This window comes from Strix uralensis, chromosome 5, assembly GCF_047716275.1.
Source record: "Strix uralensis isolate ZFMK-TIS-50842 chromosome 5, bStrUra1, whole genome shotgun sequence".
NCBI lineage: Eukaryota > Metazoa > Chordata > Aves > Strigiformes > Strigidae > Strix > Strix uralensis.
Genome location: NC_133976.1, coordinates 907,260 through 921,344, shown reverse-complemented (window position 1 = coordinate 921,344; position 14,085 = coordinate 907,260). Strand labels below are relative to the sequence as shown.

The 14,085-nt window shown below is 60.8% G+C and overlaps 1 protein-coding gene across 1 annotated transcript in view; it reads right to left on the bottom strand.

The window, feature by feature from the left end:
- SND1 (staphylococcal nuclease and tudor domain containing 1) overlaps positions 1 to 14,085 on the bottom strand; it is a 127,088-nt gene that overhangs the window by 66,287 nt on the left and 46,716 nt on the right. The window contains exon 11 of the mRNA XM_074869597.1: positions 7,071 to 7,160. Coding sequence (XP_074725698.1) covers positions 7,071 to 7,160 — 90 coding nt within the window. The remainder of the gene's footprint in view (positions 1 to 7,070; positions 7,161 to 14,085) is intronic.

Genomic DNA, 14,085 nt, shown 5'->3' with positions numbered 1-14,085 from the left:
CCACCCACAAACTAAACCTCTGTTTGCACCCTGACCTCCTCCAACCTCGGGGGGGCCCAGCCACGGCTGCGCCGTGGTCCCCAGGCTGTGCTCGGTGATGCTGAAGCGGCCGGAGCCGCCAGCCCAAGGCTTGCCCCAGCCCTCCCAGGGCCCAACCGGCCCAAACGCTTCCTCCGGGCCTTGGCACGACACTAAATAGGTGCCACGTGGTGGCCACTAGTCACAAGAGCGGTGCTAGGAATCCCGGCAGGGTGAGGGGGTGCAGGAGGCACCACAGGGGCAGCGGAGGGGAAGATCCAGCGTCACGTTTTCCCTCCCCTGCCCCGCCACACGAAAGGGGATTTGCTGGGAGTGGTAAGCAAGAGCCAGCTGGGTCTGCCGAGCCCTTCACTAGCCCATCCCTCTCCTGCCATCGTGGTCCCTCTGAGGAAGGCGAGCAAAGAGCCCGGGACGTGGCACGGGGGATGCTCCAAGCCACCAGGCTCGCCCCCGTCGAGCCTCGACCGCCGCCGAAAGCGGAGCCTGCACCCCCCACCAGCCCCCCTGGGTTGCAGCTGCCGGTGGGTGAGCGCAGCCCAGCTAAGCCAAGCCCAGCCAAGCCAAGCCAAGCCAAGCCCCGCCGAGCCCAGCCAGCAGCCCCAGGCTAGGCCTGACCTTGCTGGAACCTCGACTAATCAGGGCTGCAGCAATGGAAACGCCCAGCAGAGCCATTTGAGGAAGCGGGGGAAGGAGGAAAATAGATGCACGGGGAGGAAACGGCCCCAAATTTCTGGTCGTTACACCCGGAACAACCACAGCCGCTCTCTGCACCCGTCCCTGCCTCAGGGAGCCGCCTCAGCCCGCTGCAGCGCCCGGAGCACAGCGTGCCGGCAGATTTCTCCCCTCCTGCTCGCCGGCGTCGGCAGCGCCGTTTATTCCAAGTGGAACACAGTCGGGAGAAGCTCCCTCCCAGCTTCGGCACTGAGGAGCAGCCAGCTCTCCAGAAGGGTTTTCGACAGCAAAATCCTCCCCAATTTCACGTGCCGGAATGACGCAGCGCGTTCCCTCTGGAGCCTCGCCGGCACCGGCACGCTCCTTGGCACGCTTGGCTGCGGTGTGGGCAGTGGCACCCCCCCACCCCAGTGCTGGTGGCCACCCCTCACCACGCACCGTCCCCATCCCGCCCCGGCCGTAGCATTCTGCAGAAAGTGGGACTTTCCAAAAAAAAAAAACCCCTGATCGCTGCTGCGCGAGGCGAGCAGCCGCTGCTGTGCCGCCGGCTCTCCCTGACTTCGCAGACTGCCAGTAACACACAGCAAAAATTGCCAGGCAGTGCAAAAACCTGCAAAAGTCTGCAAAAATCTGCCAAAGTCTGCAAAAGTCTTCTCTCCTCCGGGAGAGAGGGATGGCGTTGCAGGGGGAAATGTTTTCCCCGGTCAAATTTTGGTTTTCCCAGGCCTGATCGCTGGTCCGCTGGCGGCGCCGGCACCGGGAACGTTTCTTCGGGTCACCCCAAAAGGAGGATCCCGGGGAGCATCCCAGGGCCTCTGAGGGCACCGACCCACCAGACACAAGCGGATGCAGCGGAAAACTGCAGGGACCCCCCCAGCTGCTGCTTTCCAGGGACACGGGCGGGGGCCTCAGATTTGTACTTGGCTCTTGCAGATGGCTGCGAGGTTTTTATCAGTTCGCTGTCAGCCTTCCCTTTGATGAGCCTCCCGCTAACAAATCCCCCGGGGCATTAAAAATAAGTCGAAGCTTTGCAGATAAATCGGTGCAGGTGTGGGGATGGAGGATGAGGGCAGGCCACCCCCGCCCGCCCGGGAAGCGGGGCAAGACGAGGCACCAGCTGCGGTTCGGACGCGCTCCTCGGCATCGGCCTCGCTCAGCCTGCCCGTCTCTGATTATCAACCTCCCCGTCGATCTGGGGATGATCGCACCCCCCCTGCCAATCCAGGGCCTGGTCATGGCACACGCCGGGGACACCGCGCACCGCCACGTCCCCCCGTGCCGGCCTGGAGCCACGGGAGCTGTGGCAGGAGCAGGGGGGCTCGTCCCCGCAGTGCCGGGCCTTGGGGATCAGGCCCGGGGCTGGCAGAACGGGTGAAATTATCCTCGGGGTCAGAGGCGTAAAATAAAGTATCAGGAACACGTCGCGGCTTTGGGGGTTCACCCTGGCCCCACACAAAACTCCGGTTGATGGGGTGCAGGGGGGTGAGAAATGGGCCCCCCCACTGCTGCCCGCTGCAGGGCAGGTAACGGGGCTCCCCCGCACCTCTCGGCATCCCCAGGGACCTTCCCAGGTCCCACCCCAAATTCACAGCTGCCGGCACTGAGCCCCATGGCCGTAGGGGAGCAGCTTGTTGGGCACCCCGGGGTGCTGGGAGACCCCAGGGGGAGGCACCTACCGCCCCCCTCTGCTGCAGAGCTGCCCTTAACGAAAGGACCGAATCCCTTCCACTCACAGGGGCTATTTTTCTCTGAGTTATTCCCCGCCATCTCCCTCCACCCGAACGATTAATCCCCCAGCTAATTAGAGGAAAGGGCCAAGAGCACCCATTTAGACTCGATTCAATTGCCTGAACGATGGCATAATTAACAAAAGCTGCTTAACGGCGGCGGTGGGTGCGTGCCCAGCGCGGAAATCGATGGGCAGCGTCTGCGCCGCGGGGGGGGAACCATCCCCGCCCTGACACGCACCAGAAATTATTCCACCGCAGGAGATAAATCCATAGTGGGGCACGGGAGGCCGGCAGGCGCAGCCGGTTCATCCTGTGCCACCGGGCAGATTCCACGGCACCGGGTCACACCCGGGAGGGGGCAGCTCCCTCGCCGGAGCCGCGGCAGCTCTTGCACCGGGCACGTGCCGCGGCGTGAGCTGGCAGGAGAGTCAAGAAAAACAAATCCCGTCTGTTAAAGAGGAAAAGCGACACGCCGTAAAAATCCCAGCTTTGGAAATTTCACGTTGCTTTGATGAAAGGGCGAGAGAGAGACAAAATAAATGATGCGCCGGGTAGCGCCGGGGCCCTGGGAATTCAGAGGCGGTTCCCCACAGCCAGGCACCGCGTGGCCCCAAAACGAAGGGGTGGCCGCAGCCGTGGGGATGTTTCTTCCTCCTCCCTCCGGTGTTTCCTCCGGAGGGAGTGGGGACAGAGGGAAGGATTTCTGGAAGGAATTGCAGTGGTTTATTTGCACTGCAGGGGCGCAGGGGAAGCAGGCTGCGGCACGGGGCAGAGCCGTGTCGGGGTTGGGGTTGCGGGGGGAATGCGGCGTTCCAGCCCCCAGGATGGGTTTCAGGCTCTCCCGGTCCTGAGCTGGGGTTTGGGGGGGGAGCAGCCAGAGCTGGGAAGCCCTTGGGGGGCTGGCAGGACAGATGGACGGGCAGTGGGACGGGCAGCGGGGAGACTGGGAGAGCCAGGAGGGCTGGCTGCTCGCCCACGCTGCCAAACCTCAGCCCTCAGGGCTGCTGCCTCCCTGCCTGCCTACCTGCCTGCCCACCTGCCTCCCTGCCTGCCCGCCTCCCTGCCTGCCTGCCTCCCTGCCTGCCTGCCCCCCTGTCATCCTGCCTGCCCGCCTCCCTCCCTGCCTCCCTGCCTGCCTGCCTGCCTCCCCGAGCCGCGGCTGCCCTCAGACACCCACAGACACCCACAAAAGCAGCCGTGGCCCATCCCGCTGCCCACCCAGAGCCGGGCCCGGGCCCGGTACCACACACCGGTGCCACCAGAGCAACGTCCCAGAGAGCAGGAGCGGGACGTACTGGGAAAGCAAGACACAGCAGCAAGATTGCTTAATTTCCAACTAATTTCCAATTAATTTCCTCTGCCTGGAGCTGGTAGGGGTGGGAGAGGAGAGGGGATCATGAGATCTCACGGCATCCCAGCATGCCAAGATGGTGCTTTTGAGGCGCCTGACCCCAAACACGGCCCCCGCTGCCTTCACAGCGCTCCTGCCTGCACCAGCTGGCACACTGCCTGCACCGGCCGGCACGCTGCCTGCGGCACAGCCGGAGCACACGCACCGGGAGGTGTCAGGACGAGGACAGGAGGGCAGCTGAGGACAAACTGCAGCCAGAGGACATTTGTCCTTGCTGGGGAAATGCATCTCTCCATGCTGGGAGCAGAGCAGCCGGCGCTGGGCAGGGGATGGGCAAGGAATGGGCAGGGGATGGGCAGGGGCTGCCCTCCTGCGGCACCGGGCACAGGCAGGCGATGAGCAAGGTCACTGCTGTGCCAGGGCAGCACCCACGAGGAGGGTCCCCAGGGTGCTGCGAGAGCACCCATGAGGCAAGGTCACTGCTGTGCCAAGACAGCACCCACAAGGAGGGTCCCCAGGGTGCTGGGACAGCACCCACAGGGCAAGGTCACCGCTGTGCCAGAACAAGACCCATGAGGAGGGTCCCAAGGGTGCCAGGACAGCACCCATGAGATGAGCCCTACTCCCCTTCCCGGCAGGCAGCCCGGGGTGCAGGCAGCCCGGGGTGCAGGCAGTCCAGGGTGCAGGCAGTCCAGGGTGCAGGTAGCAGGCATGGCACGGCCGAGCCTGGCAGATACGTGGTGTTTGCAGCTGAAGAGGCGGCTGCTGAAGCACCGACAACGAGCCCGAAAACTCATCGTGGCCTAATTATTCCTCATACTTAATTCCTTGGTCTCGAAGGGGCTGCCGGGGCGCTGCCAGGGCTGATCCCTCCTGGGGCTGATCCCTTCCGGGGCTGATCTCTCCCGGGGCTCATCGCACCGGCTCTTCCTGGGAAGGGGCAGGAGCCAGCTCCGAGTCTGGCAGTGGAGCCCTGGCCCTGGGGACAGGCTGGGGGTGCACAGGGCAGAGCAATGGGGGGGCACCCCCCTCCGCGGCAGCACCCGCTCGGCACCCAGCGCCCATCCTGGAGGAGAAGGGCCCAGAGGGTGCTCGGTGCGGGGTGAGGGCAGCTCAAGGGAGCACCCCAGCCCATGGGGACCCGCAGCCGGGGGTGCCAGGAGCCAGCGCGGGGCTGTCGGAGCTGCCCGAGGGCCCCCGAGATCCCCGAGTTCCTCATCTCCGGAGATCAGTCGACCCCGGGGCTCTGTGGGAAGGAACACCCTCCGGAGACTGGCAGGGGTCCCCGGAACAGGCAGGGCTTCCTGGGGCAGGCAGGGCCCCCCAGAACGGGCAGAGCCCCCTGGAACAGGAAGGGGTTCCTAGAATGGGCAGGGCCCCCCAGAACGGGCAGGGCTTCCTGGAGCAGGCAGGTCTCCCCAGAACGGGCAGGCAGGGCTCCGCAGAATGGGCAGGCAGGGCTCTGCAGAGCAGTCAGGGCTCCCCCAGGACAGGCAGGGCTCCCCAGAATGGGCAGGCAGGGCTCCCCAGAATGGGCCGGCAGGGGTCCCCAGGGCACCCCTGCGAACCCGAGCGGTGCTGGAGCTGTGCCGCCGCCGCGGGCAGCGCTGCGCATCGGTGCCAGCCCACCCCGTTTGATCTCCTGCAAGCAGAAAGCTCTCGGAAGTCGCCAGCTCCCCGCCGGGGGGGGGGCTTTAAAAGTATATTAAAAAAAGGGGGTGGGAAAAGAGGGATTTTGCGGCAAAGATTGATGCTGCCGGCGAGCCGCGAGAAGGCAAGGGCGAGCCACCCCGCACAAGGCTGTCGTTTCAAATCAGAACGCGCCGCCAACCTCAGGGGACTGTTCTGATCATTAACGGGAAGGATTTTTTTCATCGCTTTCCTCAATCAAATTAATCTGAAGTGAAAAACGTGGAGCTGACAAAGGAAATATTTATAAAGCAAACGAGGCAACATCAAAGGCAAGCGGGCGCCCGGCTCCCCAAGGCTACCGAAGCAGCGAAGGCAGGAGCCCGGTGTGTGCCGCAGCGGCTCGCTGCAAGGTTATGTGGAGCTTAAAAACTGGAGCCAAACGGCTTTTTTGCTTCTATTCCTGGGGGTCACCGGCTCCCCAGCACTCCCTTTGGGCGCAGGGGCTGGCGGCAGCTGGCTGCTGTCCCGCTTCCCTGCCTGCTCCTGCCTGTCCCTCCGGACAGGCCGATCCTGCTGCTCACCCTCCCGTCACAGCAGCCGGGAGGAAGGCAGGACCCTCATCCTCCTCCCTGGCCGTGGTCGCGGGGACACGGGGGATGCAGAGAGCAGCCACCGGCCTCGGGGATGGCTGGGGACCGGTGCTGCCCGGCACGGGGACGGCTCTGCCGGCACCTCGGGGGATGCAGGACCGGTGCAGGCAGCACCGAGGGCTCTGGCACACCCAGCCGCGGTGGCGACGCGGTGACGTTGCCCTCGGGTCCCACCCAAGGGTGAATGCCAACAGGTTTGGGGAGAAAAAGGCTGGTTTTCGAGCCATGGCAGGGTGGGAGATGGCAAAGGGACGGCGGCTGGAGGAAAAGCGGCGCCGGTAATCGCTGGGGTGGCCGGTAGCGCTCCGAGCGGGGCCCTGCCGAGGTGCAGCCCGGCACGGGGCCGGGACCCTGCCGGGAGCGCCAGGTTTCCATCGCAGAGCCCTGAGCTCCTTCACAAGTCCCAGCAACGCCCTCGCAGGCGTTTTTGACTACGAGAAGTGACAGATTTCCCATCAGAAAAGCCTCGCAAGCTGCGATTTTTTTTTTCTTTTCTTTTTTTTTTTTTTTTAATATATAAACAGGGCTCTGAAATGGAAAGATGCAATTAGGCATGGAAATAGTCCTCAATGAGCAGCAGCAAGCAGCCTCACTATGAAGGAAATTGATTTTATTTGACCATTTTATGAGCATTTGAAAATTGCATCCTGAGCATGTGCTTCAGTAGTTAAGTGCACATTATATTCTTCATTCCCCTGAATTGCTCTAAACCAGCCTAGAAAAATACGCCAGGGACACAAAGGGAAATAGAAAGCGGCGAGGGACACAGAATTCCTGGGAAATGGGGGCAGCCGAAAGCGAGACCGCAGCCCCTCGGAGGGGTCAGCTCCAAGGGTGCTCCAGCTTTGGGTGCACCCCCCAAGCCCCCACAGAGAGCCCCCGGGTCCCTCCTGAAGGACTCACGCAGCACCACCGGCACGGGGGCAGTGGCGGCTCCCCCCGGCCCCTCGCTAGTGCCCGCCTGCCACTCGGACCTCGCCCCCGGCCCCTCCATACCTTCTTCCCGATGAGCTTCTTGCGCAGGAACTCCCGGGCCTCGAACATGTAGGGAATGTCATAGAGCGGCCTCAGCTTCCTGTTTTTGTCCTGCAGCGGGGGTAAAGAGGAGAGCACAGGTCAGGGGAGCCCCACAAAACCACCCTGTGATGAGCATCCCTGCAGGGAGGCAGCCCCGAGCACCCCCCTGCCCGCTCCTGCACCCCAGGGCAGGCTCCCCGAGCATCACCGCAGCCCCCGGCTCTGCCAAAACTCCGGGGCGGGGGCCCTGGCCGACACGAGCATCCCCCCTCGAGGATGTGCCAGCGGTCACCTTGCGGTGGGGGGCTGAGCATCTCCGAGTTTACATGGCAGCAATATAAGGCGAGGGATGGAGGGGAGTTTGGGGCGGGGGGTGGCCAGGGTCCCCCCAAATGAGCCAACCACCCCCACCGAGCACAGGCAGCTCAGCACCAGAGCCCGGGCGCAGGGGGGGAAGGTCTCACCTCCCCAAAGTGCCACACTCAGCACCCCCTTCCTGCACCCACCGCCTGCCCGTGCCTGCGGGAGGTGAAAATAAGGCTCCTACGGCCTCTGCTCACCCAGGTTCCAGCACAAAAGTTGCTTGTTAGAGCCCAGCGAGAAGATAATATAGAACGTACAAAATACAGGAGTGGGGTGCTGCTCGCCCTCCGCCCCTCGGAGCCCCCAGCGGGTGTAAGGAACTGAAGGAAGAAACGCCTCAAACATTCATCTGCACAGAAAAGCTCAAGGACAAGCTGCGGCCTTGGGATTAGTCTAAGGAATGTCCCCCAAGGGAGCGGGGGTGTCAGGGCTGCACCCCCCACGCCCTTTCAGTTGTATTGACAAACTCCTTGGAAAAACCTCAGAGGGGGAGAGATGGACTAAACCATGTTGTTTCTCCTCAAACACAAGTCCCGCTAAGCCCGAGACTTTGAGGCTCCATTGTGTGAGCCAGACACCATGCTTGCCTCGCTAATGACTTGCTAATGACTAATGGGCCTTCCCCACTGAAGTGGTAACAAGAAGTGAGAAGAGGTGATGGCTGGGCTGAGGCCAACTGGAGGAGTTTCCCTAAGGCCAAATGCCGGGTGCTGCCCTTGGGACACAACAACCCCCAGCAGCGCTACAGGCTTGGGGAGGAGTGGCTGGAGAGCTGCCAGTCAGAGAGGGACCTGGGGGGGATTGATAATGAGCCAGCGGTGTGCCCAGGGGGCCAAAAAGGCCAGTGGCATCCTGACTTGTATCAGCAGTAGCATGGCCAGCAGGGACAGGGAAGGGATCTGACCCCTGTGCTCGGCACTGGTGAGGCCGCCCCTCGATGAGTGGGTTCAGTTTTGGGCCCCTCACTCCAAAAAGGCCATTGAATGACTCGAGCGTGTCCAGAGAAGGGCAACGGAGCTGGTGCAGGGTCTGGAGCACAGGTGTGATGGGGAGCATCTGAGAGAACTGGGGGGGTTCAGTCTGGAGAAGAGGAGGCTGAGGGGAGACCTCCTGGCCCTCTGCAACTCCCTGAAAGGAGGGTGCAGAGAGGGGGGATGAGTCTCTTGAGCCAAGGAACCAGCGGCAGGCCAAGAGGGAATGGCCTCAAGCTGCGCCAGGGCAGGGTCAGACTGGCTCTTCGGAAGGATTTCTTTGCAGAAGGGGTTGTTGGGCGTTGGAATGGGCTGCCCAGGGCAGGGGGGGAGTCCCCATCCCTGGAGGGGTTGAAGAGTCGGGTTGACCCAGCGCTGAGGGATCTGGTGGAGTTGGGAACGGTCAGGGTGAGGTTCATGGTTGGACTGGAGGAGCTTCAAGGGCTTTTCCAACCCAGATGATTCTGGGATTCTGTGATTCATTTCTGGGATGACTGATAAGATCTCTGGGAACAGAGGAAAAAACAAAGCTGGGCAACGAACGACCCTTGACTCAACTGGAACCCCTGCTCCACCTTTTTCCTCATCTCTCATGGAAATGAATTTGTGGAATACCTGTCTCTCCTCGTCTAGTATGCTAATCAGCCGATAAGATGAACTTAAAAAGGCAACAGAAACTTTGCTGTGTGTGCACCCACCATTGAAGCTAAATCTGTGTGCACCCACCACCTAGGAGTACAGGACCTGAGACAATCCTGGATCCAGAAGTGGTGATCTGGATTTCTTTGACTCTCTTTCTCTCCTTTCTTTTTCTTTCCTTTCCTTTCTTTTGTTTCTTACAGATTTATAAAAGACCACACCACTTACTATCCTTTTTCAAGTTTAAATTGTTTTCTACTGCAAGTAAAACATTTTAACCGGTCGTTTGGTGTCGTTTCACCTTAATTTAACCCGAGGCGATCACAGAACTGTTGCGATTCTCTGGGCTTCCAGTCTGGGTCCTGACAGCGGGTCCAGGCAGGGCTGCAGGCAGGGGTCCAGGCAGAGCTCCCTCCTGCCCGGCCACCGTCCCCAAGAGCGGCCAAAGCAGGCGCCTTGCAAAACTATGGGGCAGGTGGGCAGCAGCGTTTCTGGTCGCCCTCCCCGTGGCTTTGGGGACAACCACCCCTGGCCCAGAGATGGTGTCTTCAGAGCCACCACCCCCAAGGGGCTTGTCCCCCACAAATCGTGCTGCCACCAGCTCTGGACGCGGCACGCGGTGTGATGGCGCAACAGACCTGGCTTTGAAAGTGATGCCAAGGGGCTGCCGCTGCCCGGCACTGCTCCCCCAGGGAGGAATACGGCTTTCCCCAGCAGATCCCGCGCCCTTGCCGGCACTGTGCTGGACTTTGGGCACTCTGTGGTTGGCCACACCAGCACCATTATGGTTACGGCACCTTCGGGCTCTGCCAGCATGCAAGGGGAGGAAGGAGGGCAAAGCCAAGCCAAGCCAAGCCAAGTCAACCCAAGTCAACCCAACCCAACTCAACCCAAGCCAACTCAACCCAACCCAACTCAACACAACCCAACTCATCTCAACCCAACCCAACCCAACTCAACCCAGGGAGCTCCCCAATCCATGCCGGTGGGGGATGGCCCTCAGCACATCTCTCTCTTCACCGGTGTGGTGCCGTGGGGAATGGCCCCCTGCACACCTTGCTGAGCTGGGGAGGGGAGGAATACACCAAAAAGAGGGAGATAAGGCAAAAGCTGCAGGAAATGAAGGAGAGGAATCAGATGGGAGAGGGAGCGAGTGGACAAAGACACGCCGGCACTCGCGCTCCGTGTTCTTCCATAATGAATGAGGCTTTGACAGAGTTTATTGTCCCCGACGCCATTCCCAGGCTGCTCCTTGGAACCATTCCCTCCTCCACCCACATCCCGGCGATGGGAACGGGCTGGAGCCTGCGAGGGCATCCCCACAAGAGATCCCCCAAGGTGCCGCACCCAGTGCCAAACCCATCCCCGAGGGAGTCTCCTGCTGCCTGCGGTGGCTGCAAAGCCCTTTGCAGGCAGAGTGAGGGCAGATCCCAAGCCTGGCATGGTCCAGGACCCGCAGAGATGAGATTCCTTCTGGAAAGGAGCTGGGGATCAACCCGATACCGCTCGTGGCACAGAAAAGCTTCCTGGCACCTAATGAGATGGGCTTGACGAGGCTGGCACGGAGCTGTGGCAGGCAGCACGGGATGTGGTGCCAGCTAGCCAGCCCCGAAGCCGGTTTTCCAGCAAGGAGAGAGCTTCCTCCTCGCCCCGTGGGGACGGCACGGCTGGCAGGTGGCCAGAGGGAAGCCCCGGCACGGGCGGTCACCCTCGGGAGGGTGATACCGTTGTAGCAAAGCCAGCGCTGCCGCTGTCCCCGTCTCAGCCCCGCGGTCAGGCCGGCTCCCTGACTGCGCCCCGGCTTGCTGCAGGACGATTCAAGCCGCTCCCCTCCCCAGAGAAGCGCGCGGGGACGGAGGCATCTCCGTTATTTAGCTGGTGCCAGAAAAATTCCCGGCCCCGTGCCAGGGCTGGAGTTGAGCAGCGTGATAAATCCTGCGGAGCCAAGAGCGGGGTCCGAGCTGCCCGAGGGGGGCTTCCCGCTCCTCCTGGGCCATCCCCCTGTGAACCGGGGTGGGGGGTGTCCCCCCACGGGGCATCCCGCCAGCAGCATGTCCCCGTCCCCTCGTGGCACGGCCGTGGCCGCGCAGAGCCGGAGGAGCAGGGATGACTAACTCCTCATTTCACAGTCCGGTGCTGCGATGCGGCACCGTACAACCACGGCCGTCGCTTCGCTGAACAATCACCGCACCGAGACGGAGAATTAAGCCAAAGGGGTTGAGAGACGGGGCAGGCTCAGCCTTCCCACGTGGATACTCCCTGCCTCGCCATCTCCCATACCCCTGCCTGCACCCCGAAACACAGACCAGGCTCTGCTCCAGCCCCTCTGTGCTACCCACCGGCCTCCCCCTCCGCCCCTTCCCACCCGTGGCCGAGCCATGGGGAGTGCATCGCCAGCCTCCCCATCCTGCTCCCCGGAGAGCCCCCAAAACCCAGCAGAGCCCCCCCAGTACACGCTCACACTCAAACTTTCCCTGCAGCCCAACCCGGGATTGCAGCTCCCCAGTCCCATCCAAGCAGCTCCACGACACAAAGACGCTCGCTTGGGGTCACGCAGCGGGCTGCTGCCTGCACTCAGCCGCCTGCTCTGCCTGCCAGAGCATCCCCCGGCCCCGAGTCCTCGGGGTGGCTCCCACCCCCGGAGCCTGCCGGGCTTTTCTCCGCTCCATGGTGGGATCCGATGGGACCCAGGGGACGAGTCTCTCCCGACCTCGACAAGGTCATGGCGAAGCTTCAAGATAAATAACACTGCTTGGGCTCCCGTCTGCGGCTCTGCACAGGCAAAGCCCTGCGCAAACAGTAATTAATCCTCACTAACGAACTCCAAATTTATTGCTTATTTAAGTGTCTATCTGGCACAGGCTGTTAGGTCACTAATCCCATCCCGCACACCGCTGAAGGGGGATGGTGGGAGCGAGCGGCAAAGCCCAGGGTGGCCCCGGCATCACCGGGCCCGCGGCGCAGGCGACAGCAGCGATCGCATCACCGGAGAAGTGACCGGAGAGCGGCCGGGAGGGCCCAGAACTGCTCACAGAGCTGCCCCAGCTTTGCCCTCAAAGCTCCCACGGGATGCACCCGCCATCCCACCCGGCACGGGGGTGAGGAACTGAAGTTGTTAATGACTCAAACGTTCATGGACAGGAAAAGCCTCAAGGCCAAGTTGTGGCCTTTGTGGTCAGTCTAAGGAATGAATTATCTGGTGTAAGGAATTATCTGGTCTAAGGAATGAATGATCTGGTGTAAGGAATGGCTGATCTGGTTTAAGGAATGGCTGATCTGGTTTAAGGAATGAACGATCGGGTTTAAGGAATGGCTGATCTGGTTTAAGGAATGGCTGATCTGTTTTTAGGAATGGCTGATCTGGTTTAAGGAAGGGCTGATCTGGTTTAAGGAATGGCTGATCCGGTTTAAGGAAGGGCCGATCTGGTTTAAGGAAGGGCTGATCTGGTTTAAGGAAGGGCTGATCCGGTTTAAGGAATGGCTGATCTGGTTTAAGGAAGGGCTGATCGGGTTTAAGGAATGGCTGATCGGGTTTAAGGAAGGGCTGATCTGGTTTAAGGAAGGGCTAATCCGGTTTAAGGAAGGGCTGATCTGGTTTAAGGAAGGGCTGATCTGGTTTAAGGAGGGCCGATCTGGTTTAAGGAATGGCTGATCGGGTTTAAGGAAGGGCTGATCTGGTTTAAGGAATGGCCGATCTGGTTTAAGGAATGGCTGATCTGGTTTAAGGAAGGGCTAATCCGGTTTAAGGAATGGCCGATCTGGTTTAAGGAAGGGCTGATCCGGTTTAAGGAAGGGCTGATCTGGTTTAAGGAAGGGCTGATCTGGTTTAAGGAAGGGCTAATCCGGTTTAAGGAAGGGCTGATCTGGTTTAAGGAAGGGCTGATCTGGTTTAAGGAAGGGCTGAGCTGCGAGGGAAGCGCAGGGTGGATCGAAGGGCGCGCGGCTCCGCTCCCTCGCACTCAGCAGCCAAATTCCCCAGAGAAGCCTCGAAGGGGGGAGACGGACACGGAGTAAAACCAACTGCTCGGGGTAAGGCCCACGCTTTAGTTTACGACTAGGGCCCCCAAGAGGAGCGAAAAGCTGGACAGGAGAGTTAAACACCCGGCACCAGATGGGGCTCATGGGGGAGAATTGCCCGAGAAACAAAACCTGAGGAAAAGGTAAAGGGGGGGGAGATGGCGACCACCGACTGACTGGACAAAAGGGTTCGTGCTGCCCATCCCCCGGCCACGCCCAGCACCCGCCTCCACCTTTTCCTTGTCCCTCATGGACACCCGCCTCTCCTGGTCTAATATGCAAATCAGCCCATGATGAACTTAAAAAGGCCACAGAGAATGTCGCTGGGGTGCACCCACCACCCAAGATTACGGGACCTGAGACCGTGCTGGAGCCCGGGCTGGGGATCACGATTCTTTCACTCTCCTTCTCTCCCTCCCTTTTCTTTATTGTCTTTTGCTTCTTTCTTTTCTTTTCTTTTTCCTTTCCTTTCCTTTCCTTTCCTTTCCTTTCCTTTCCTTTCCTTTCCTTTCCTTTCCTTTCCTTTCCTTTCCTTTCCTTTCCTTTCCTTTCCTTTCCTTTCCTTTCCTTTCCTTTCCTTTCCTTTCCTTTCCTTTCCTTTCCTTTCCTTTCCTTTCCTTTCCTTTCCTTTCCTTTCCTTTCCTTTCCTTTCCTTTCCTTTCCTTTCCTTTCCTCTCCTCTCCTCTCCTCTCCTCCCCTCCCCTCCCCTCCCCTCCCCTCCCCTCCCCTCCCCTCCCCTCCCCTCCCCTCCCCTCCCCTCCCCTCCCCTTCCCTTCCCTTCCCTTCCCTTCCCTTCCCTTCCCTTCCCTTCCCTTCCCTTCCCTTCCCTTCCCTTCCCTTCCCTTCCCTTCCCTTCCCTTCCCTTCCCTTCCCTTCCCTTCCCTTCCCTTCCCTTCCCTCCCTCATAGATTTATCAATAAGACACCACATAGTTTATGATCCTTTCCCAAGTTCAAGTTCTTTCTACTCCAAGTAAAACATTTTAACTGGTTGGTTGATGTCAT